This window comes from Dipodomys merriami, unplaced genomic scaffold (genome assembly GCF_024711535.1).
Source record: "Dipodomys merriami isolate MVZ:Mamm:240054 unplaced genomic scaffold, mDipMer1.0.p SCAF_45, whole genome shotgun sequence".
NCBI lineage: Eukaryota > Metazoa > Chordata > Mammalia > Rodentia > Heteromyidae > Dipodomys > Dipodomys merriami.
In genome coordinates, this window is record NW_027206013.1 from 1,931,425 (window position 1) to 1,957,920 (window position 26,496).

At 43.0% G+C, this 26,496-nt stretch overlaps 2 protein-coding genes across 2 annotated transcripts in view; one reads left to right on the forward strand and one right to left on the reverse strand.

Annotated features, from left to right (window-relative positions):
• Positions 1-20,180, reverse strand: part of Pi4ka (phosphatidylinositol 4-kinase alpha) — a 138,297-nt gene extending 118,117 nt beyond the window's left edge. Inside the window, exons 1-3 of the mRNA XM_069994278.1 lie at positions 19,979-20,180; positions 6,545-6,661; positions 1,751-1,844 (exon numbers count right to left, since the gene is read on the reverse strand). Of these exons, the coding sequence (XP_069850379.1) occupies positions 1,751-1,844; positions 6,545-6,661; positions 19,979-20,119 (352 nt within the window). The 5' untranslated portion in view covers positions 20,120-20,180. The remainder of the gene's footprint in view (positions 1-1,750; positions 1,845-6,544; positions 6,662-19,978) is intronic.
• Positions 20,181-20,383: 203 nt separating this feature from the next.
• The window catches only part of Snap29 (synaptosome associated protein 29), a 31,146-nt gene continuing 25,033 nt past the window's right edge, over positions 20,384-26,496 (forward strand). Inside the window, exon 1 of the mRNA XM_069994282.1 lies at positions 20,384-20,739. Coding sequence (XP_069850383.1) covers positions 20,503-20,739 — 237 coding nt within the window. The 5' untranslated portion in view covers positions 20,384-20,502. The remainder of the gene's footprint in view (positions 20,740-26,496) is intronic.

The window sequence follows — 26,496 nt, forward strand, 5'->3', positions numbered from 1 at the left end:
ATTCTAGCTACTTCGAAGGCTGAGATCTGAGGATCTCAGTTTGAAGCCATCCCAGGCAGTATAGTTCATGAAACTCTTCAATTAACCACCAAAATGAAAGAAGTGGTAAGCACCAGGGGGAGGTTGGGAACGTGGATTAGTGGTAGAGTGCTTTCCTAGCATGCATGAAACCCTGTGTTCAATTCTTCAGTACTACATAAACAGAAAAAGCCAGAAGGTCTCAAGAGGTAAGAGTGCTAGCTTTAAGCAAAAGCTCAGGGATAGTGCTCAGGCCTCAGGACTGAAAAAAAGAAAAATATAAAATAAAATAAGATTGGAAAAAAAAAAAGCTAAGGCCCTAAATTCAAGCCTCAGAATTGGTACAAAAATAAAGCTGGGCACCAGTGGCTCACGCCTGTAATCTTAGCTACTTAGGAGGTTGAGATCTGAGGACCGTGGTTAAAAGCCAGCCCGGGCAGGAAAGTCCATGAGACTCTTATCTCCAATTGAACACCAGAAGACCAGAAATAGCTCTGTGGCTCAAGTGGTAGGGTGCTTACCTTAAGCGGAAGAGCTGAGGGATAGTGCCCAGGCCCAGAGTTCAAGCCCCATGACTGACCAAAACAAAAAAGAATTGGCACAAAAACAAGCAAAAAACTACTTGTGTCCACTTGTCTTCAAATTAGGTGAAACAATGTTGGACACAGTCATCCAACTTTTAGGTAATGGCACTCTATTTAATCTATATTCCTTCAAATCATGGAAGACATACAATTTGGGATCTATGAGTTTTAGGCATGGCAGGTCACTAGAAATACTGAAAAGCAAAGATAAAGAGGAATATAGTCACAAGAGGATGTTTATACCAGCAAAATAGGTCATTAGCCTACCTAACAAATTATGCCAGTGCTACCAATGAGAAAGAGGAGTGTCTGTCTCTGTCCCTCTACTACTTCTTCTTCTTCTTTTTAACAGCACCGGGCCCAAAGTAGGGTCTTGTGCTTATTACACAAACACTGTATCACTGAGCCACTTCCACAGCTAACAAGTGGCACTTTATGGCTACATCCAAAATACAATAAGCCTTTCAGAGATTTAAAACGTTAGAGATATGCCAACCTGATTTTGGAGCCTTGGAAATAGGTATAAGAACATCTGAGTTCTAAGTGTTTTCTTGGTACAATACTTGGCACACAGTAGACACATGTGAATATTTCAGAAGTAGGAAAATAAGGAAGGAGAGCAATGGAGAAGAGGAGGAGCAAAAACTATCTCACTTTGTCTCTAAATAAAATACCAGTTGAACAGAAATATACATGGAATTAGTCCATTTCTAAAGATGCAAAGTTTAATTAAAACTTAATAGCAACAAAATAAAAAAAAACTATTTATAGTGTACTTCCTAACCAAGTCTACACCATCTATTTAGAACATGTGTCTAAGGACAATCTGACTGGTCGGACAACGGGCATATAGTCAATTCTGGCCAATAGTATATGAGAAAAGATTCCTAAAGGTAGGTTGCTCTTTCAGAAGAGGCAAAAAAAAAAAAAAAAAAAAAAAGCTGCAGCCAGGCATGCCTTCTCCCTTCCTTGGCTCTTGACAACAGGACACTCAGCCCACATGCTACAAGCAGTGAGTAGTTACACAGCTAGGAATGAGAGCGGTTAAACCTGTTTTAACTGGTGCATTAATATAAAGCAACACTTGATCCTTAAAGATGCTGAATCTATTTGTCCTTGCATTCAGAGAACACATTATATGAAATTACCTCTGCCTTTCCGAGCTGTGCTTTCTTCAACCCAGTACACTTTTGGAAGACCTCTGAGAAGTCGAAGAAGGTAAGGAACCACACAATCTTTGTGCTTTGGGGAAAAAAATAAATGTTATAAACAACAATAGGATTTTTTGCACAGATTAAACTCAAAGCATATCCATACTGATATATCCATATGCATCTCAAAATTCTCCAGAGATAATGTAAAAGCACTCAGTAAGTACACATGCATCCTGTTTCCATACAGCAGAGTCCAGAAGATGTTATATCAGCCTGCACCAAAGAGGCTGAAGAGAATAGCTAAATCTGCCTTCCGGAGCTGAGTATCTAGGCCTCCTCTGGGGAATGGCCTCCCAGGAGGCATTCTCCAGAGGTATATGTATACACACATTTAAAGCTGCCTTCAGCGAGAGGTATATAGATTCACCCAAACTACCCAGGATAAGATCCTTGAGACTGGAGAGGAGTTCGTCACAAGTATCTCAGCTTGATTTTTTTTTCTGTTCATATCCCTGTGTTCCTTTTGTAAAAATTCCTGCTTCATGTTTCCCCTTAATGCCTTTCAAAGTTGAACACTGGAGTTCATGACCAACATCAGTCAAACGAAAAAAATTACTTTCCTCACATTTCCAAATGAACCAATAATAAACAGCTCCACAGTTTTCCAACATTGATTTGGGGGGAACTACTTCCCTTATTTATAGCTGCTCCAGTTGAGAATTAGATAAGCATGTTCCAGAAAAGGGTAATGGCTATTCTAAATCATAAAACAAATAAAAACTCATGAGATGGTTTTAGAAACATGGCTGCAAGTTTTGATGTTCTTCTCAACCAAAGGTGGAATCTAATACATCACACTCTTTGAAAAGGAGTCCCTTAGTGACTGGTTTCTACTTTATTAGAGAAGGCAATTCAGCTTCTACTTGGTTCTTTCTCAAGATACTAGGTGTGATATTATGACAAGGCCAAGACCTTGTCAGAATAGAGAAGTCAGAGAAGTCAGATACATAGAGGTAAGCCCCCAGACATATGCATGAACCAGTCTTCAGGAATTCCAACCCCTAATGTTTTCTTTTATCTTTTTCTTTGATAGAGGATCTCACTATGAAGCCCTGGCTAACTACCTGAGTGCTGAAATTGCAGGTATGTTCCACCACTCCCAGCTTAGCCCTCTGATTTCAAGTGTCCCCAACTGGTGCTCAATGGAATAGAGAATGACTCTTCTAAGGTCTATCTAAATATAGATTCATTAAAAAAAAAAAAAAAAAAAAAAAAAGCTCTGCTGGGAGCTGATGGCTCATGTCTGTAATCCTAGCTACTCAAGAGGCTGAGATCTGAGGATAGTGATTCAAAGCCAGCCCAGGTAGGAAAAGTCTATGAGATTATTATCTCCAATTAACTATCAGAAAACCAAATGTGAAGCTGTGGCTCAAAGTGGTAGAGCACTAGCTTTGAGCAAAAGAGCTTATTGACAATGCGCAGGCCCTGAGTTCAAGCCCCATCACCAACCCCCCCCCAAAAAAAGTTCCTGTAAATGATATTAAGCTGGCTAGAATATCTGTCTAAGATTCTAGTAACCAAGATGCACAAACTCACAGGGTTTGCATTGTATATTCCCTGTAAAAGTTGTTACCCACTACTTTGGCCACATTGCTGCCTGGATAGCCCAGGGACTGTACACAAAAGAAGGCCACACTGGAAAGAGTCATGCAATGCCAACATCAGTTGAACCAAGAGAATGACAGTCTGTAGAGTATTCTCAGAGAGCTGAGGAAGCATGCTGCACGTCTCTCCTGTTAGCCATAAGATTGAAAGATTGTGGATCAAAGCTAGCCAGGACAAAAAAATCCGTAAGATTCCATCTACAATCAACTAGCAAAAAAACTGGACTAGAGACATAGCTGAACTGGTAGATTACCAGCCATAAGGAAGCATGCCAAGCAAGCTATGAATTCAAGCTATGACAACAGGAAAAAAAATTGCCAGAGTATTTCCAAGTTTAAAGAGAAATAGTTAAAAATTATTTTCTTTCCTCCATAATTCATTTAATATTTATGGAGGATTTGGCAAAGAGAGAAGAAGAGGGGCCAAAGATGTAGTTCAGTGGTAAAGTGCTTGCTTAGCATGCACATGGCTCTGGGTTGCATCACTAGCATTAAAAACACACACAAAAAAAAAAAAAAAAAAGGAAAAAAGGACTGGGAAAGTGGCTCAGTGGTAGAGTGCTTGCCTTGCATGCATGAGGCCCTGGGTTCGATTCCTCAGCACCATATAAGCAGAAAAAGCCAGAAGTGGCGCTGTGGCCCAAGTAGTAGAATGCTTGCCTTGAGCTGAAGAGCTGAGGGATAGTTTCCAGGCCCAGAATTCAGGCCCCACGACCAGCAAAAAAAAAGGAAAAAAAAATAATTTTCTTGTTTTGAACATTTACCTATCACTACAGCTAAAAAACTAAAATGAAGCTATGCATCTTAATTTTGGTTTCTTATGTAATCTTGGTCAGATAACATAAATATTTTTGGTGGAATAGGGTTTCAAACCTAAAATCCTACCTGTTTAGGAGGCATAGATGAAGGATCATGTTTTGAGGCCAGCTTGGACCAGAAACGTTTGCCCTAACTCTTATCTTTTTTAAAACTTATTTACTTCTCTTTTTTCTGTCAGTCCTGGGGCTTGAACTCAAGGCCTGGGAACTGTCTCTGAGCGTCTTTTGCTCGAGGCTAGACTAGTCTACCACTTGAGCCACAGTAGCACTTCCGGCTTTTTTTGTTTATGTGATACTGAGGAATTGAACCCAGAGCTTCATGCATGCTAGGCAAGCACTCTACCACTAAGCTACATTATCAGCCCTATTTACTTCTTTTTTGTACCAGTATAAACTAAGGGCCTGGAACAAAAACAGAAGGAGGGCTAGGAAGGTGGTTCAGTGGTAGAGCCCTTGCCTTGCATGCTTGAGGCCCTGGATTCGATTCCTCAGCACCACATAAGCAGAAAAAAAAAGCCGGAAGTGGTGCTGTGGCTCAAGTGGTAGAGCGCTAGCCTTGAGCTGAAGAGCTGAGGAACAGCGCCCAGGCCCAGAGTTAAGGCCCACGACTGGACCCCCCCCCCAAAAAAAATAGATATTTAAATATATAACATCTTTATTTTCTAGCATAACATGATTAAATTTGGAATACAAAAATCGTAACAATAGTCTACATTCCAATAATCAATCATTTGTTTCAATTAGCTTTGATAAGTATAACAAATAAAATGAAAACAACACAAGGCATTTTCCATAGTAATTAGAAAGCTGGTCTTTTTTATTTTTTTGTTGGTTGTGGGGCTTGAACTCTGGTCCTGGGCACTGTTCCTAAGCTCTTCAGCTCCAGGCTAGTGCTCTACCACTTGAGCCACAGTGCCACTTACAGTTTTCTGAGTGGTTTATTGGAGATAAGAGTCTCATGGACTTTCCTGCCCGGGCTGGCTTTGAACCAAGATCCTCAGATCTCAGCCTCCTGAGTGGCTAGGGTTTACAGGAGTAAGCCACCAGGGCCTGGAAAAGCTGATCTTTAACTGTTTGGTTTTTTTTTTTTTGTCTTTTCTTTTTTTTGGTACTGGGGATTGAACCCAGGACGTTGCCCTTACTAGGCAAGCACTTTGCCACTGAGCTACATCCCAGCCCTCATCTTTAATCTCTATAGAAAGTATATTGAGCTGGGTCCTGGTGGCTCATACCTGTAATCCTAGCTATTCAGGAGGCTGAGATCTGAGGACTGTGGTTCAAAGCCATCCTATACGGGAAAGTCTGTAAGACTTTTATATCTAATTAACCATCAGAAAACCAGAAATGGTGCTGTGACTTAAAGTTGTAAAATGCTAGCCTTGAGCAAAAGAGTTCAGGGACGAGGCAGGGCTTAGGCCCAGAGTTCAAGCCTTCTGACCAACAGAAAAAAAAAAAGTATATTTAATGCCAAGTACCAGGTGCTCACATCTGCAATCCTAGCTATTTAAGAGGCTGAGATATGAGGATTATGGTGCAAAGCCAGCTTGGGCAGCAAAGTCCACAAGACTCTCATTTCCAATCAACACCCCGAAAGCTGAAAGTCAAGCAGTGGCTCAAGTGTTAGAGTGCTATCCCTTTGTGAAAAAGTTCAGGGATAGTTTCTAGGCCCTGAGGTCAAGCCCCAAGACTGGAACAAAGAAAAAGAAAAAAGAAAAGAAAAAATATATATATATATATAAAGTTATTTCTATCACAGTTTTGAAAAAGATGGCTTTATGCCAAAACTATCTTCAGTGATTTTTGTGCTTTTAGAAGGAAAAAAAAAATGATACCTTCTAACTGAGCAATATGCCTAAGCCTGCTCTGGAAGACACACTGTTAACGTCTCAAAGGAGTTTACTTTCTACAAAATAAACAAATAAATTACCTTTTTTAAAAAAACAACATAATATAATCACAAGGTTTAAAAATTTATTTCCGGGGCTGGGAAGGTGGCTCAGTGGTAGAGCACTTGCCTTGCATGCCTGAGGCCCTGGGTTCAATTCCTCAGCACCACATAAGCAAAAAGAAAAAAGCCGGAAGTGGCACTGTGGCTCAAGTGGTAGAGCGCTAGCCTTGAGCTGAAGAGCTGAGGGACAGCGCCCAGGCCCAGAGTTCAGGCCCCATGACCGGACCCCAAAAAAATAAAAAAAATAAAAAAAATAAATTATTTCCTATTGCACTAGGTAAATATAAGCACATACAAATGTAAATTCTCTTTATAACCTCTTTATACTTAAGATATAGTAAATTTAGTAAAGACTTACCTGAAGATCAGATTCAATAAGAAAAATGCCCAATGCAATTACTGCATCTCTCCGTCTTTCATCTAGTTGGAAGATCCCATGGAAATCTACTGGACACATGCAAAGCAGCTTTTGGACCTAGAAAATTAAAAATTTTTTAAATAGCTTCAAAAATATAATGCCACATTCAGAATAAGTGACTCTTATAGATGTTCTTATAGATGTTCATACCCAAATAAATCATTATTTTATTTCAATTAACAAATCATGGGAGCCAAGTACTGGTGACTCATGCCTGTAATCCTAGCTACTCAGAAGGTTGAGATCTGAGAATTGCAGTTCAAAGAGCCCCAGCAGGAAAGTTCACTGAGACTTGTATTTCTAATTAGCTACCAAAAGTGGAGTTGTGGCTCAAGTGGTACAGCACCAGCCTAAAGCAAAAAAGTTAAGAGGCAACAGCCAGGCCTTGAGTTCAAACCCCAATACCATCACATACACACAAAAATCTGGAAGTGGAAGTTGGCTAAGCTGGAGTGTAAAACGCTAAGCAAAAGCAGAAGGCCCTCAGTTCAAGTCCTAATACCCATACAAAACAAAACAAATAAAACCAGTCAGTCAGTCATGGGTATGCAAGCCTGTAATCCCAATAATATGGAAAGCAGAAAGAAGATCTGGGAAGATCTGGAGTTTGAGGCCAGCCCAGGCAAAAAAGTTCACTAGATTCCATCTCAACCAATAGCTGGACACATGGTATATACCTGTTAACCCTGGCAATATGAGTAAGCACAAATAGAGGGACTGAAGACCAGGCGAGGCATAAATCAAACAACCTTGGCTTAAGTGGTAGAATGCCTGCCTACCAACCTCAAGACTCTGAGTTCAATACCTAAAACTGCCAAAACAAAACAAAAAGCCAGGCAAGGTATGGTGGCTTTTAATATCAGACAAGTAGGAGATGGCACAGGAGAATTAATAGAAGCTACTCCAGGCTAAAGAAGCTATAAAACTATCTTAAAAATATAAAAATAAATTTTAAAAGAAAGTCTAAGGAGATGGGGACAAACAAGTCGTTTAAGGATTCAGGTGGACCTGTTGCAACAATGAGAAGTACAAAATGTCATGTCAAAACCAGCTTTACAATGTCGGTGTGGGGGGGGGGAGGGGGGTATAATTGGGTGGGGGGAGGGGGGTAAAATTGGGTGGGGGGAGGGGGGAGGCGGGGAAGGGAAGTGAAGGGTAAACAAAGGAGGAGGCTGCAATGCTTGGTAAGAAATGTATGCATTATCCTGCCCATGTAATTGTAGCCCCTCTGTACAGTATGTTCTCAAATAAAATAAAATACAATTAAAAAAAAAAAAAACTAAAAAAAAAAAAAAAGAAAGTCTAGAGGCTGGGCACCAGCCTGTAATCCTAGCTACTCAGGAGGCTGTGATCTGAGGATCTCGGTTCAAAGCCAGCCCAGGCAGGAAAGGCCATGAAACTCTTATCTCCAATAAACCACTCAGAAGTGGCCTTGTGGCAAGTGGTAGCACTAGCCTTGAGCTGAAGAGCTCAGGGACAGCCCAGGCCGAGTTCAAGCCCCATAACCTACAAAGGTCTAGAGGCATGGGTCAGGTGGTAGAGCACTTGCATAGCAAGTCCAAGACCCTGGGTTCAATCTGCGGTACTGAGAAGAAAAAAAATTGTTTTAAGTCATTAAGAGCTGGGCATGGTAAGGCACACTTGGAATCTCAACACTTGGGAGGCACAGGCAGAAGGAACCCAAGGTCAACCTAGACGACAAAGCAAGATTCTATCTCAAAAAAAAAATCATAAAAAGGATATTCACATTTGCTAAAACAATCATATACATGCCCCCAAAATATACACACTCTGAAGAGCATGGGCTGAGGGTTAAAATGATGTATATAGAGAAGAGGTAAGGGTCAATGTCTAACACCTATGCTTTGATATAAGGGCAGTATATGGAACGTTAAATGGGAGCCCTCACTCTCATACCCATATCTATCTACAGTAAAATGGCTTCCCCAAAGGGCTCTTTTAAATACCAAATGGAGTATGGCTCAAGTAGAGCCTTTTAATTGCACCACATGTGGTAAGGACTTCCCCAGCAATGTCTTTTGTTAATAGATATGCTGAAGCAGGTAATAAATTGGCAACTTATTAAACAATATTGAAATTTTTGTATTTTTGGGGGGGGGGGGAGGATCCGGTCATGGGGCCTGAACTCTGGCCCTGGGCGCTGTCCCTCAGCTCTTCAGCTCAAGGCTAGCACTCTACCACTTGAGCCACAGTGCCGCTTCTGGCTTTTTTATTTTTTCTGCTTATGTGGTGCTGAGGAATCGAGCCCAGGACCTCATGCATGCAAGGCAAGCGCTCTACCACTGAGCCACCTTCCCAGCCCTATATTATCTTTTTAATAAAAAGCAACAGCAAATTTCTAAAAGAAACTGAAAACATGGACTTATTTAAAAAGATGCAGCATAGGTTATACCAATCTTAAAATATATCTAGGCCAGAAAGAACTGGGCAAAGCAGTGAAAGAAATCTTCCAAGGCCTTGATCTTACGTCTGTAGCAGATTCAACAAAAAGTTATTCCATGACACTCATATGATCAAGGTATCATGTTTTAATAGTATGTTGTACATTGCATGAATTTGCCCTGAAATTGCATTAATAAATTGCCAATGCCATTTTTTTTTTTGGTCAGTCATGGGGCTTGAACTCTAGGCTTAGGTGCTATCCCTGTGCTCTTCAGCTCAAGGTGAGCACTCTACCACTTGAGCCACAGCACCACTTCCAGTTTTTCTGGTGGTTAATTGGAGATAAGAGTCTCACAGACTTTTCTGCCTGGGCTGGCTTTGAACAGTGATCCTTAGATCTCAGCCTCCTCAGTAGGTAGGATTACAGGGGTGAGACACCAGCGCTCAGTCAATGCCATTTTTAAAAGAGAACAATTTGCAACATAATAATAGTATTAAACAAATAAATTAAAAATAAATAAAAAAGAAAGCAAATTGCACTGGATGTGATATGTGCCTATCACATCAGCTACACAGGAAGGGTAAATTGCAGAATCATAGCCATGGAATGATCAGGCAAAAATATAAGACACTATTTTCAAAATTAAGCAAGGCAGGCTGAGGATGTGTGGCTCAAATGGTAGTGTGCTTACCTGTTATGAGTTTAAACCCCACTACTAATTTTTTCAATCAAATTAAGAAGAAAGCAAATTTCCTTTGTTAGTTTAAATTCCCCCCGCCCCCCCCCCCCCTTTTTTTTTTTTTTTGGTGCCAGTGCTTGGGTATGTACTCAGGGTCTCTCACTCTGGTCTTTTTACTCAAGGCTGATACTCTATCACTTCAGCCACATCTCCATTTGCAGCTTTTTGCTAGTTTATTAGAGATAAGGTCTCTCATATTTTTCTGCCTACACTGCCTTCTAACTACAAACCTCACATCTCAGTCTCCTGAGTAGCTAGGATTACAGGAATGAGTTACCAGTACCTGGCTGTTGGCTTACATTTTAAAAAGACAAACACAAAAGGGATAACATATTTCATTTAAAATAAAAGCAACTTTAAAGAAGAAAAACAATATTCTTTGTCCTAACAAATTTCCTTCTAGGAATGACTATAAGCAAATAATTAGAAAGTCAGGCAAAGAATGAGTGGAAATACATTTACTGCTGTGCTGCATATATAAATTTAACAATTGGAATTATTCTGTCAACATTAAGAGAAAAAGCAGAATCACAACAGAATGATTCAATGAGATTCATAATGATCAGTCAACATCAATCTAAAAGGAAGAATTTTAAGCCCTACTAAAGTGTATCCTTTGCCCTGTCCTGGTCAATACTTTGCCAATATCCTGCTCCCACTCAGAACACACTATGCCACATATCTAGAAGGTGAAGATAATGTGCTGAGACAGCATGGAAACTCAAAGATGTCAAAACTGACACAACTAGGTCATTAAATATGGACAAGGTATAATTGTACAAAAAAGATAACTCAGCCAGGTGCCAGTGGTTCTTGCCTATAATCCTAGCTACTCAGGAGGCTGAGATCTGAGGATCATGGTTCTAAGCCAGTCCAGGCAGGAAAGACTATGAGACTCTTATCTCCAATAAATTACCAGAAAACCAGAAGTGGTGCTGTAGCTCAAGTGGTAGAGCGCTAACCTTGAGCTGAAGAGCTGAGGGACGGTGCTCAGGCCTAGTGTTCAAGCCCCATGACAAACAAACAAACAAAGATAACTCATTAATGTTCCCATAAGCTAAACATATACACTTGTATTTATTTACTTTTGGGGGGGGGCCTGTCATGGGGCTTGAACTCTGGGCCTGAGCGCTGTCCTTCAGCTCTTCAGCTCAAGGCCAGTCCTCTACCACTTGAGCTATAGCACCACTACCCATTTTCTGTTGGTTTATTGGAAATAAGAGTTTTATGGACTTTCCTGCCCAGGCTGGCTTTGAATGTGATCCTCAGATCTCAGCCTCCTAAGTAGTTAGGACTACAGGTGTGAGCCACTGGTGCTGGCTATTTACTTACTTTTGTTGTTGGGGTTTTTGTTTGTTTGTTTTTGTTGGTCATGGAGCTTGAACTCTAGGCCTGGGCACTGTCCCTGAGCTCTTCAGCTCAAGGCTAGTGCTCTACCACTTGAGCTATAGCACCCACTTCCAGCTTTTTCTGTGTATGTGGTGCTGAGGAATCGAGCCCCGGGCCTCATGAATGCAAGGCAAGCACTGAGCCACCTTTCCAGTCCCTATTTACTTATTTTTGAAATGAAGTCTCTTTTGTCCAGGCTTGTATCTATCTCAGGCTTGTATCTATCTCCTGGGGTCCAGGGATTCTTCCACTTCAACCTTGCAAATAGCTAGCAGTACAGATATATGCCACTGTGCCTGGACATATTAGAAAGGTAAATATCTTTGCTCTCAGTGCTTTTCTCTGTTTCTAGAGATTTCTTTAGGGGCAGGATAAGAACCAAGCTTTGGTTTTTCTGACATATATAAACAAATCTAATATTGGGAACTTTGAACTGAGTGAAATGCAAATGGACTCTGGAGTTAGATATGGTATCCTATCATGTCTCTGGCACAGACCAGTTGAATAACTAGCTAAGCTTCAGCTTCTCTGCCTACCAGCAGGTATTGGGTCAGCGGAGGTAATGTGACTGGCACAAAGGCACAAATACCAACTAGAGTTGGTATTACATCACATTTTTCATGCTAACTGTCCTTTGATAATGTCCTTCACATAGCTTATATGAGTGTCAAACAAGTGAATATGCTTTTGATTCATTCATTCTCTTTTTACTGGGCACATATGTCATGTGAGGCACTGCCCTTGATACTATGGATGAAAAAGAACCAGGGCAGGTGAAAGAGGATTCCCCTCTCCAGGACTGGGACATGGCCCAAGTGGTAGAGCACTTGCCTTCTATAAGTATCTGGAGGAGCTGGGAAGGTAGCTCAGTGGTAGAGCGCTTGCCTTGCATGCCTGAGGCCCTGGGTTCAATTCCTCAGCACCACATAAGCAAAAAGAAAAAAGCCAGCAGTGGCATTGTGGCTCAAGTGGTAGAGCGCTAGCCTTGAGCTGAAGAGCTGAGGGACAGTGCCCAGGCCCAGAGTTCAGGCTCCACGACTGGACCCAAAAAAAGAAAGTAAACAAGTAAGTGTCTGGATTAAATCCCCAGCAGCTATCTCATTTTAGATAGACCAGACAATATCAGAGGTATTTTCTATTGTAAATTCAACCAAGTAGAAATTAAAATAGTATAGCACTTTTCTGAATCCAATTCTATTTTTATTTTATTCAGTACATCTCAGCTATGAACTTTGGAACAAAAGCCAATAGCAGGAAAAATTGTTTATACCAGTTTTATTAAATGTCTTAGGGTTTTTGTTTAGTTTTAACTCAAATTAAACTGGTATTTTCAGTACAGAAAGAAAGAGAAAAAAGAAATGAAAAACCAGCCTCATGTGGTGACTCATACCTATATTAATAGCACTCAGGAGGTTGAGACAGGAGGATCACAAGTTTGGTGCCAGCATGGATCAAAAACTATGGATAAGAGCCAGGCACCGGTGGCTCACATCTGTAATCCTAGCTACTCAGGAGGCTGAGATCTGAAGATCACAGTTCAAAGCCACCCCTCACAGGAAAGTCCATGAGACTCTTATCTCCAATTAACCACCAGAAAAATGGAAGTGGCTCTGTGGCTCAGTGGCTCAGTGGTAGAGCAATTACTTTGAGCTTAAGAGCTCAAAGGGACAGTGCTCAGGCCCAGAGTTCAAGCCCCATGACTGACAAAAAAAAACAAACAACAATTAAAAAAAAACACCCTAGGGGTAAGTTCTGGTGCTTAGCAGGCAATAAGCCTGAGTTCAATCCTAAAAAACACGGGGGGGGGGGGCGGCGGGGGGAGAGTGTGAGGGGAGTGGGGGACAGTGGGAACACCTACAGAGGTAAGCAGATAGCATATAGTTGGCACTGAACAACATTACTGACTGGAAGGACAGATGAAACAATATTCAAATGAAATGATGTCTCATATATAGTAACTCTTTCTCAGGTGGTACAATCTAATGGGATTTTCAAAACTAATATAAACTGTACAGCTGCCGGGTGCTAGTGGTTCAAGCCTGTAATCCTAGCTACTCAGGAGGCTGAGATCTGAGGATCACAGTTCAAAGCCAGCCCAGGCAGGAAAGACTGTGAGACTCTTATCGCCAATAAACCACTAGAAAACCGGAAGTGGCGCTGTAGCTCAAGTGGTAGAGCGCTGGCCTCGAGCTGAAGAGCTGAGGGACAACTCCCAGGCCCAGAGTTCAAGCCCTATGACCGACAAAAAAAACCCAAACAAAGAAACAAAAAAACTGTACAGCTAATATATAACACAAGATTCCACTAGGACTATAGCTTAGTGTAGAATGCTTACTTGGCACGCAGAAAAGCCTCGGGTACAACCTTCAGCAACAAACACATATACACACTACACATATGCACATGTGTGTATGTGTATGTGTGCGTGCATCTACACACACACTCAATGATGAAGGGCCCTAAAAGACTGACACAAAGTCATGGTGTTGATGCAAAATGCCCTTGGAAACTGGGCTCTTAGGAGAAAAACATCAGAAGATTTGATCCTGGGCTTTATGGAAGTTACCACACACCAAGTAAGATAGAACTAATTCCAACACTTACTAAGCTGTATCACCTACAAGGGACAGCTCTGTTAATCCACGTATTCCATACAATAGCTCCTTAGGTAGATATTATTCATCTCTGTTCTACAATGAATCAGACACTAAGGAGGTCAAAATTCCCCAAACCATGGAACATTAAAGAAACAGAAAGAAGTTGTACCACTGGAAAAAAAAAAAAAAAGGAGGTCAAAATCCTAATTAAAATAACTCTACTGCCTGGTGCTGGTAGTTCATGCCACTTAGAAGGCTGAGATTTGAGTACAGTAGTCTGAAGCCTGGGCAAGAACATCCAGGAGACTTGCATCTCTAATTAATCAGCAAAAAGCTGGAAGTGAAGCTGTGAGTTAAGTGGTAAGGGGCTAGCCTTGAGCACAAAAGCTCAGGGACAGTGCCCAGGCCCTAAGTTCAAGCCCAATAACCAACACAAACAACACCAAAAAAAAAAAAAAGCTGGGCACTGGTGGCTCACACCTGTAATCCTAGCTACTCAGGAGGCTGAGACCTGAGGATTACGGTTCAAAGCCAACCCCGGCAGGAAAGTCCGTGAGACTCTTATCTCCAATAAACCACTTGAAAACTGGAAGTAGCACTGACAAACAAACAACTCCACCATCTCTTTCAAAATGAAAGTAAAAATACCATTAAATTATTTTTTCAGAATTAAATTCAAAAGTTACTTATTTTTAGGGGGCTACAGCTATAAAATATCACTGAGTTCAAAATCTGCTAGAAATAGATCAAGGTTATTGTTATTTATAAGGATCCATAGGGCTGGGGGTGTGGCTCAAATTCACCTGACTAGCAAACACAGGCCCTGAGTTCAAACTCTAGCCAGAAGTGGCACTGTGGCTCACTAGCCTTGAGAACAGAGAGACTCGGGGAGAGAGCCTCAGGACTGGCAAAACAACAACAACAACAAACTCCAGCATCACACACACATAAAGGGTTCTACCTGTCACTTGGATGTGTTCAATAAGCCAACAAATCATAGGGAAACTACAAGAATACCTATTTAGACTCCGATAAGAACTTATGGGCTGGGAGCCAGTGGCTTATGCCTGTAATCCTAGCTACTATGAAGGCTGAGATCTGAGGAATATGGTTCAAAGCCAGTCCTGGCAGGAAAGTTTGTGAGATTCTTATCTCCAAGTAACAACCAAAAGACCAGAAATGGAGCTGTAGCTGAAGTGGTAGAGTGTTAGCCTTGAGCGAAGAGCTCAGGGATAGCACCAATGCCCTGACTTCAAGTCCCAGTCCTAGCACACACACAAAAAAGAACTGATCATACTTTGACCCAAGATATAGGTATCTCCATTAAGGAGAGGCTAAACCAAGGAGCCCTCAGAAGTCTGGATGACTAAGCAGAAAGCCAAGAGAATGTAGGTCAAAATAAAGCCACAATAGTAGCATTAACAAAGCTCACAAATTACACAACTTTTTAAGAGTATAGCTTTTGTTACTTGAAACCTCTGGGAATCCTTTAAAAAAAAATCCAATCCATTGAGAACTAAAACCTAAGCTTTAAGGGGGCTGGGAAGGTGGCTCAGTGGTAGAGCGCTTGCCTTGCATGCCTGAGGCCCTGGGTTCGATTCCCCAGCACCACATAAGCAAAAAGAAAAAAGCCGGAAGTGGCGCTGTGGCTCAAGTGGTAGAGCGCTAGCCTTGAGCTGAAGAGCTGAGGAACAGCATCCAGGCCCAGAGTTCAGGCCCCACGACCGGACCCCAAAAAACCCCACAAAACTAAGCTTTAAGAATTAGAGGGGCTGGGAAGTTGGCTCAGTGGTAGAGCACTTGCTTTGCATGCCTGAGGCCCTGGGTTCGATTCCTCAGCACCACATAAACAGAAAAAAAAAAAGCCGGAAGTAGTGCTGTAGCTCAAGTGGTAGAGTGCTAGCCTTGAGCTGAAGAGCTGAGGAACAGCATCCAGGCCCAGAGTTCAGACCCCATGACTGACAAAAAAAGAAAAAGAAAAAAATAATAAAGTAATTAATAGGAAAAAGTAAAACCTAGTAAGTAGTACTAGGCTTGGTATCTCACATATTCTAGGATTAGAGTGACAGGAACATGTAAATACAACAATGGCATGTAGAGGGACAAAGGTAGAGAAGGTATGTCATTAGATGTCTCAAGTGCCACTGAAAGTATGTCAGTTACCTTAATTACCAATATTTGAGCTCAGATGCCACCAGGTCTAGTCTAGCAAGATGAGCCTTCCCCAGGCCAACCCTATCTGTTCTAAGCCTCTGACAGTCCTGACACTTCTCTGAAAAAAAAAAAAAAAAAGAAAAAGAAAAAGATGGGAGAGGTTAGTTTTTCAACATTTATTTACCCCTTAAATCTCTTTGCTATCTCAAAAGGGTGCTCAAAAATTTCTTTAAAGAATTTTTCCCGCCGGGCGCTGGTGGCTCACGCCTGTAATCCTAGCTACTCAGGAGGCTGAGATCTGAGGATCTCGGTTCAAAGCCAGCCCGGGAAGGAAAGACCATTAGACTCCTATCTCCAATAAACCACCAGAAAACCAGAAGTGGCGCTGTATTTCAAGTGGTAGAGCGCTGGCCTTGAGCTGAAGAGCTGAGGGACAGCACTCAGGCCCAGAGTTCAAGCCCCACGACCAACAAAAAAAAAAAAGAATTTTTCCCTAGGAATGCTAAGAGCTTCTTGTCAATAGTTTAAAGGCAGGGAATGTAATAAGCAGACATATAGTATATGACTAAATACTAACACTGATCCCTATTCACAACCATGTTGTCAAGAACCTAGATGAAGATGAGAGGAATTCACATATATTTCATGAGATTGGTTACCTACAGAAGCCTCCTGCAAAAATAACTTGTCTTGAAAGTCTCTAAGAATACTATCATAGGTATAGTTGTACTCTGGGCTAAATTTTATTATACTGGAGAAACAGATGCATGGACTTCATTATATTCTCTTCATTTTGTAAGGGTAAACAATTTTCTTCCTTACAACAACAGCAAAAAAAGGCAATAATATATGTGCAATGTTTGTGTTCAGGAAGTTTATGAAAGACTCAAAATAAAAGATTTTTATTGAGGTATAGTTACATAGGTACCATTCCAGTTCCCAGAAGGAAAGTAGGTGTTTTGCACAGTTTAGGCACAGTGAACCATGCTTATCAGAGAATGGAAGGAAATGTTCAAGTACCAAGTTCCCAGATGCTGGTCATGGGCCAATCTTGCAAGCAAGTCCTTATAAAAGACAGTAGCCTCTGCCCTGCTCAATTAACTTTTCTTTTCTTTTTTTTTTTTCCTCAGTTATGGAGCCTGAACTCTAGGCCTGGGCACTGTCCCTCAGTTCTTCATCTCAAGCCTAGCACTCTACCACTTGAGCCACAGTACCACTTCCCACTCTACCACTTGAGCCACAGTACCACTTCCAGCTTTTTCTACTTATGTGGTCCTGAGGAATTGAACCCAGAGCCTCGTGCATGCAAGGCATACACTCTACCACTGAGCCACCTTCCTAGCCCCCAATTAACTTTTCTGCACATGAGTGATGATAAATATTGCCAGTCAGATCAAATACTTTCCAAAGTATGTGGTGTTATGGAGTTACCAACACAAGGCAGCATTAACTAATTGGAAAACAGATTGCTATCATTTTAAATTTATTTTTATTGTTATTATAAAGGTGATGTACAAAGGGTTTATAGTTACATAAGTCAGATAAAGAGTACATTTCCCTTTTTTTTTTTTTTTTTTTTTGGTGGGTCATGGGGCTTGAACTCTGGGCCTGGGAACTGTCCCTCAGCTCAGCTCTTCAGTTCAAGGCTAGCACTCTACCACTTGAGCCACAGTGCCCCCTTCCGTTTTTTTGCTTATGTGGTCCTGAGGAATTGAACCCAGGGCCTTATGCATGTGAGGCAAGCACCCTACCACTGAGCCACCTTCCCAGCCCACATTTCCTTTTTTCGTGTGTGCCAGTCCAGAGATTTGAACAAAGGGCCCAGGCACTGTCTCTGAGCTTCCTTTGCTCCAGGCTAGCACTCTACCATTTGAGCCACAGCACAACTTCTGGCTTTTTCTGTTTATGTGGAATGGAATGGAACCCAGGGCTTTGTGCATGGTAGGAAAGCACTCTACCACTAAGTCACATTCACAGCCCAAGATTACATTTCTTTTTGGACAATGTCACCCCTGCCCTTCTTCTTTCCCAGTTTTTTCATAGCAATCTTGATAAGATACAAAGCTAACTGTGTTGCAATAACAAAATCATGTGTGTGTGTTCTGGAAATTGAATGTAAGAGCTCTACTTAGGACATACTACCTCTGAGCTACACTCAGAGCTCCCATAATGCTCTGAGTAGTGAACAATGCAAAACTAGCAAACTCAATGTGCACTTTTCAAAGTTACTGAGTAAGAAAGGGTACTTAACCACGACTTGAGCTGCAGGATCTACTTCTTAAAGATCCTCCAATTCCTGGTATTCTCTTCTCCCTGAATCTAACAATAAAACTTTTGATATACTTGTTGGTCTTATGCTAGGAAGAGAATGTGCCAGCTAGTTGGAATGGGTCTGAGTTAATAAACCAGCATTGTTATCCATTATTAGCCACACTTCTCTAATTAGAGATCAGAGTCTCTCAGTTTTGTCTGCTGGGTGCTGGCTTGGAACCCAGAGCCTCAGATCTCAGCCATCTGAGTATCTAAGTACCTGGATATATATTTAGATACATAGTCTCTATATACTGCTGGGGCTGGCCAGAAACTCCTAGGGTCAAGCTTCCTCCTGCCTCAGTAGCTGGGACTGCATGTTCAGGCCAAAGTACACAGAATGTATTCCCTCTTAATTAAAAGTCAGGTTGGCATCAGTCTCCCAGCACTTGTTCACCATGCAAGTGAGTGATAAAAATCAAGTTTGAAAATACACAAGGCCAAACAAAGTTACTCTGCCAAAGTGCCTAAAACATCCTTGCTGCTTTCCTTATCCCCAGGGCACAAAACCAGTCCCAACTGCTTGCAGACAGGTCTGTAGTCAGAGCCTCTTTCCATTCCAGAAAGTTGAGTGGACAAACCACCCTACTTATTTAGTACTAACACTGGTCAGAAAAGAAGCGGATATTTATTGCTTACCCACTCTACCTAGCACTGGACCAGACACTTTATAGTTGAACTCATTTAATCAAGAACCATTCCTGGTGCCCTGGGTGGCCACTGCCTGGAATCCCTAACTACTCAGGAGGCTGAGATCCAAGGACTGAGGAGGTTCAAAACTAGCAGAATCAGAGAAGTCCATGAGATTCATCTCCAATTAAAATCAGAAGTGGAGCTATGGATCCAATGGTAGAGCACTAGCCTTGTGCAAAAAAAAAAAAAAAAAGAAAAGAAAAGAAAAGAAATAAAAAAGGTTGAGAGGCCCTGAGTTCAAACCCTAGGAACACACACACACACACACACACACATACACACACATTTTACAGACAAATGGAAGCTCTGAGAGTTAACTTTTCCAGGAGAATGCACAAAAAGACCAAATTACATACCTATCACCCTATATTCGTGTTCTTTCCACGATCCCAGGCACACCTTAGAGTAACCTTTCACCTTCTATCATAATAAGAATTCCTCTGGCACCAAGCTCTCTCTTTTGAAGCAATCCCGGCTTCAATTCTCTGCCCACTGACAGTTCACCATTTCATCACGCCACTATGCCTTCCCTAAATACACATTTTACCCAATCAAACGCCCCCAACCTCGGAGGCTAATACTGCGTAGTCAGAAAGCACTTTCAGATACAGTGCTCCATCTGCCCTTCATCACAAGCCAGTGAAGAGGGGCAAAGCAGGCAAAAGCACCCCTACTGACACGAGAAAAACATCTCCCCAAGGTCACTTGGTGAATCCCAGAGAAACTGGAACCCGAGTCCCAGATTTGGACCTTACGGTCCTGGTCTCATCCCACTGCTTCGCACAGTGTTCAAATTCCAGACACCGCCTCAGCCATGTCACAAGATGCCCCCAGCCTGTAACTCAGCACCACACACACACACACACACACACACACACACACACACACACACACACACACACACACACACACACACACACACACACACACACACACGAGCCTCCGCTCCTCGCAGACTCCTCCACTGAGGAGTCCCACTCGTCTCAAGCTGCTCGCGACTTCCCGACTCCCAAGGTCCCGTCGCGCCTACGCTTCACCTCTCCAGATCCCGCCTCCTGTCAGCCTGCGGCCGAAACAGCCGAGGTTACCTTCTCCAAGGATGCAGGTCTCTGCACGGCCAGGGAGCGGGCCAGTGAAAGGACTGTGTTGAAATAGAACCCCCGCGAGGCGCTGGGCCCAGAGTTGGTGCCGGAGCCACTACCACTTCCCCGGGCCGCGGTAGCCGCCATCGTAGTGGGCGCCACGGCGATGCCCGCCGGCTCTCCACACCCGGCCTGCGAGCGCCCAACTTCACGGCGCAGGCGCAGGCGCATCCGGCTTCCCCGGACACGTGATCTCTGTGTTGCAGGCACCAGGTGGGGCGTGGCCATAGGACGGTCCCATTGCTGCCGGGGGAGGCAGACCCGTGATGCAGGCGGCGGCAGCGCGCGTCGGACGTAGTTTCCCCCAGAGTTCGGAAGCGATGGTCGGCTCCGCAGGCGGGGCTGCGGCGCAACCCCAGCGGAAGGAGCTCGCGAGGCTGCCGTCTAGTCTACTGACGAGGCGTGGCTCTAGGCGACAGGCGACCACGCTCCTCCTCCTTCCGCGTTCGAGACCTGCGCTGACAGACACTATGTCCGCCTACCCCAAAAGCTATAATCCTTTCGACGATGACGCGGAGGACGAGGAAACCAAGCCAGCCCAATGGAGGGACAATCGCGACCTCCCCAGTGGACACGAAGCTCCTATGGACAGGCAGCAGTACTTGCGACAAGAGGTTCTGCGCAGGGCCGAGGCCACAGCCGCCAGCACCAGCAGGTCTCTGTCCCTCATGTACGAGTCTGAGAAGGTCGGGGTCGCTTCCTCTGAGGTGAGCCTGGGGTAGGATTGAGCTGAACTGGCCAGTCTCACCATTGTCAACTGTGATCAAGAAATGTTTTATTCACGATCTTTTGAAAAAATATTCTAATTGCCTACTATAGGTTCTTGTACTTCGTAATAATCTGTTAACTACGTAAAGAGATACGTATCTGGAATACTCTGTAAGCAGAGTTGGTGCCCTTTCCCCCTTGCCTAGTTCCAAGGTAAACTCCAGACTGTTTCTGTCCAAGTGAGTAAAAATTCCAAACAGCAGGAACTGAGAGAAACTGAGTGTTTTGCTTTGTTTGTTGCAAAGTTTCTTGGGCAAAGGCTTTGGTGCATGACCCAGAAAGAGTGGGGACAAAGCTATTGGTGCCAGGTGACACCCTGAGGCATGGTAGCAAATGAACCTTCAGTTCCTCCTTGACAGCTTCTTTGCCGAACATTGGGGATATTGAAGTCCCAGATATTCTCTGGACACCTCCTGAGTAAGCCATGTCCTGTTTGAGTGTAAGGCCAAATCCTGCCGGGATAGTGTGAGGGTTGTGACGATTTTGTGCTCCATTTGGTCTTTGCCAACTCCTCATCCACAGATTTCAAACTAAGGGTCTCAGTGAACACTATTCTTAAACACCCATTCTCTTCTCAATTTTGTTTAGACAGAAAAAAATCGATAGAGTAATGATATATCTACTAAGAATAATTTTAACTGTTTTTGCAGCTTTGAAAAGGAATAGTTGAAACTATTGTCTTCCCTCTCTAGTCTTAATAACTTTTCTGGCAAAGTTCATTTTCTTCTGATATATTCCAGGTTTGGGGAAGGCCTGGGTGTATTGATTAACTTCTCAAATAGTCATCTGTGCTGTTTTTCTAAAGCTACTAGTATCCTTAAGGTAGTTTTCCCATTCCCATTTTCCCCAGTTGATATCTATCCTGGTTGATAATCTCCCTTATTATTTTTAGCCTTGCCTTGTTAAGGAAGTTTATGTTAGAATTCTTACAGCTCGTATTTACTGGATTTTTGTGTGCGTGTGTGACAATCATGGGTCTTGAAGTCTGGGCCTGGGCACTGTCCCTGAGCTCTTCAGCTCAAGGCAAATCCTCTACCACTTGAGCCAAAGCACCCTTTTTAGTTTTCTGGTGGTTTATTGGAGATAAGACTCTCACAGATGTTCCTACCGGGGCTGGCTTTGAACCTCGGTCCTCAGATCTCAGCCTCCTGAGTAGCTAGAATTATAGATGTAAGCTACTGGCGCACAGCTTTACCAGATTTTTAGAAATCAGTCCAAATGGAAAGTCCTAGCTTAGATTTGGGAAAATCACTTGAAGTTTTAGGGCTCTAGAAACCAGTCACTTTTTCTTGAAACAGAGTATTACTATGTATTCCAGGCTGGCCTTGAATTTGAAGGTTTCCTCTTTCAACCTCTGAATTGCTGAAATTACTAGTATAAACAACTACATCTAGCTGTGAACAAGTCACTTGATTGAGGGTCCCAAGCAAAACAACAAAGACTTGTTTCAGATATTTCAGAGACATCATTTAACCAGGTATGGGGACCCAAACCTGTAATCCTAGCATTCAGGAAGGCTTAAAGCAGCTAAGGCAGGAGGATCTCAAGAACCAGGCCACAGACAGACAGGTCAAGGGTGGAGATCAAGACATTATGGAACAAAATAAGTAAGAAATCAAAGCATTACAAACTAAAAGATTGTAGCAGAGGATAAACTTGAATGTAGCTTTCAAGGCGGAGGTATAGGCAAGTGAAAGTGAAATGAGAATGAGGGATGATTTCAGAGAACATAGGAATATGAACTGGCCTGACAACAAGGCTCCTAACCAGACCACGACAAGGAAAAAGACAAAAAAGCAGACAAGGAAAAAGAAAAGGCAGTTTAGGATCCATTGGAAGTCAGAGAGGAGGGTCTTGTCTTACAACTCAGAAAAGTAAAACATAGAAGATGTGAATTGTGAGATACAAATAGTAGTATCGTGCCCCCTCCCCCCCCCCCCCCCCCGGTGTTCCAGAGGTCCCTCTAGGCAGTAGGGCCTATGAGCACAGAGGCATAGGAGGCTTGGCCTGAATGTTTTTCAGAGAGGTACAGTATGCAATGACTGTCTGGGCAGGTGATAGACTCTCTCAACAGCATGACTACACATTGAATTTTTCCAAGACTGAATCAGTTCTCAATTATTCCCAGGAGTCAGTAATGATCATCACCCTACAGGTAGTACTCAATACTATCCAAACTGTCTGTGAATCACTGTCATTCCCTTCAGAGTTCTGTTGGGGTTGGAGAAACTAAACTCTTCTGCCATCTCTACACAGTGTGGTTCCCCACAAACTCCAGTCCAGTGTCCCTTGATACACTTCTAATTTGGATGAATACCTGCTGGATACCTAGCAAATGAAACATGCCAACACAGGACAGTTTTATAGAAGATTAGGAGTTTGCAGATAATACAAAGTTGGGAATATCATAATTCAGTCCCAGCTTGGCAGAAGTAGGAAAATTACCTAGTCAAGTTACCTCTAGCAAAGGAGAACTTCTATTATCCTACTGTGAAACTTAGCAAGGTAGGTTTCTAAGAAGGATTCTGGCTTAGCTTATAAAAATCAAAGGACAGAAAAATAGGACAGGGCAGATACCACCTGGCTGATCTGATAAACTCTTTTCAGAACTTTGTAAGGGGACTTCTAGACAGACTTGAAGGACAATACATCTCTTTATTCATTTCATGAGCATGATTTGTTTCTTCTATTCCTCAAGTGTAATGTTTGTGAAGAGATATTCCAGGTGGTAAAACATACTTCTTATCCCCACTATTCAAAAAGTGAGACTGGGGCCCGGTGCCGGTGGCTCACGCCTGTAATCCTAGCTACTCAGGAGGCTGAGATCTGAGGATCACGGTTCAAAGCCAGCAGGAACAGGAAAGTCAGTGAGACTCTAATCTCCAATAAACCACTAGAAAACTGGAGGTGGTGCTATGTCTCAAGCAGTAGAGTGCTTGCTTTGAGCTGAAGAGCTGAGGGACAGTGCCCAGGCCCAGAGTTCAAGCCCCACAACCAGCCAAAAAAAGTGAGATTGGGGGGGGGGGGCCTAAGAAAGTGGCTCAGCTTGCCTTGCATGCACGAGGCCCTGGGTTTGATTCCTCAGCACCAGGTAAGCAGGAAAAAAGCCGGAAGTGATAGAGTGCTAGCCTTGAGCAGAAGAGCTGAGGGACAGGCCCAGAGTGCAGACTCCATGACTGACTCCCCCACCCCCACCCTCCAAAAAAAGGTAAGATAGGAAGATCAGGGCTCAAGGCCAGCCCAGGTAAACAGGTAACAAGATCCTATCTCAAAAAACCAAGACAGGAGCCAAGTGCTGGTGGCTCACACTTGTCATCCTAGCTACTCAGGCGTCTGAGATCTGAGGATCACGGTTCAAAGCCAGCCCAGACAAGGAAAGTAAGTGAGACTCTTATCTCCAATAAACCACTAGAAAACCAATTGTGGCACTGTGGCTCAAGCAGTAGAGCACTCCACTTGAGTTGAAAAGCACAGGGACAGAGCCCAAGCCCAGAGTTCAAGCCCCATGACTGACAAAAACAAACAACAAGAACAACAACAAATAGGGCAGGGATTCCAGGCACTGGTGGCTCATGCCTGTAATCCTAGATGCTCAGGAGGCTGAGATCTGAGGATTGTCATTCAAAGCCAACAAGAAAGTACATGAAACTCTTATCTCCAATAAGCCATCAAAAAAGCTGGAAGTAAAGCTATGGCTCAAGTGGTAGAGCACTAGCCTTGAACTTAAAAACTCAGATACAGCGCCCAGGCCCAGATTAAAAGCCCCAGAACCAGCAAAACAATAATAAGCCAGCACCAGTGGCTCATGCCTGTAATCCTAGCTACCTCCGGAGGTTAAGATCTGAGGATTGCAGTTCAAAGCTACCTGGGCAGAAAATTCCCTGTGAGAGTCTTATCTGCAATTAACCACTCAAAAACCAGAAGTGGTGCTGTGGTTCAAATGGTAGAGCCTAGCCTTGAGACTAGCTGAAGAGTTCAGGGACAGTGCAGCAAGCCCAGAGTTTAAGCCCCGAGACTGACAAAAACAAAACAAAACAAAAGCAAAAAGCAATCAAGGTGTGGTGGTACACCCTGTAATCCTATGCAAGAGGAAAAGGTAGGAGGATTAGGTAAGAGGGTGTGGCTTAAGTGATAGAGCTCTAGCCTAACCAGTATAGGACCCTGAATTCAATCTCCACTGCCACCAGAAGGAAAAAAAAGATATTCCATTCACATGGTTCAAAGTTCAAAACATACAAAAGTGTATTGGATCTCCTCCCACCCCTGCCTTAGACTCCTTCTTTCCCTAAGATAGTTAACAGCTCTTTCAGTGTCATATTCTGTATATGAAGACATAGTTCTGACTCTTTTTTGGGGGGGAAGGGGACGGTCATGGGCCTGAACTCTGGGCCTGGGTGCTGTCTCTCAGCTCTTCAGCTCAAGGCTAGCACTCTACCACTTGAGCCACAGCACCACTTCTGGCTTTTTTTTTTCTGCTTATGTGGTGCTGAGGAATCGAACCCAGGGCCTCATGCATGCAAGGCAAGTGCTTTACCACTGAGCCACCTTCCCAGCCCTGACTCTTTTTATTTTAACTTAAATTCTGATCTGCACAATGCTTACTGGGATTTTACCTCCATTGTATATAATGAGTTATTGTAGGTTATATACATATTTTTTGTTGTTGTTTGCTTGTTTTCAGTACCATTATTAGGGCTTGAACTCAATGCCTCACTCTCTTACTTTCACACTGTTACTTACATTTTTTTCTCAAGATTGGCACTATTCCACCTGAGCTACATGTTCAGTTATGACTTTGTTGCTGGTTAATTAGAAATAAGAGTTTCTCAGATTTGTCTGCCTGGGCTGGCTTTGAATCTTTTGAGCCTCCTGCATAGCTAGAATTACAGGTGTGAGCCACCTGTGCCTGGCTTATAGTAGTAGTTCATTTTTGTTTCGGTTTGGTTCTTGTCATTACTGGGGATTGAATTTAGGTCCTTGTGTTTGTTGAGCTATGCCTCTAGCACCTTTTTTTTTTTTTTTTTGCCAGTCCTGGGGTTTGAACTCAGGGCCTGGGCACTGTCCCTGAGCTTCTTTTGCTCAAGAATAGTACTCTACCACCTGAGCCACAGTGCCACTTCTGGCTTTTTCTGCGTATATGTACTGAAGAATTAAACCCAGGGCTTCATGCATGTGAGGTAAGCACTCTACCACTAAGCCACATTCCCAGCCCTTCCAGCCCCTTTATATACTGATTGTTTTTCTAGTTATGGTCTCACTTTATTCCCAGACCAGCCTGAGTTGCAGTCCTCACATTTACGCTTCTCCAGTAGCTAGAATAATGGGCACATGCCTGTACCCAACCACTGGTTGAGATGGAATCTTACAAACTTTTATGCCTGAACTGGCCTCAAACCTTGATCCCCCAATATCTACCTCCCAAGTAGCTAAGATTACAGGCTTGAGTCACTATTCCTGCCATGATTGGGTTTTTACTGTCAGTGCTATGTTCAGTTAAGCAGATGACTTCTGTTTATGTAGTCTGTCCCCTAATGCTGGGCATTGGGGTGCTTTACACCATTGGCTTCTGACCTGGATATGGTTATTCTCACCCTTTCACCGCCCTGTCTGAGGATCCCCACTCGCATGGGACACTCTGCTTCCCTTTCATCAGCCTAGCATATTCTAGTGATATTTTCTGGGTCCTGGAATCTCAG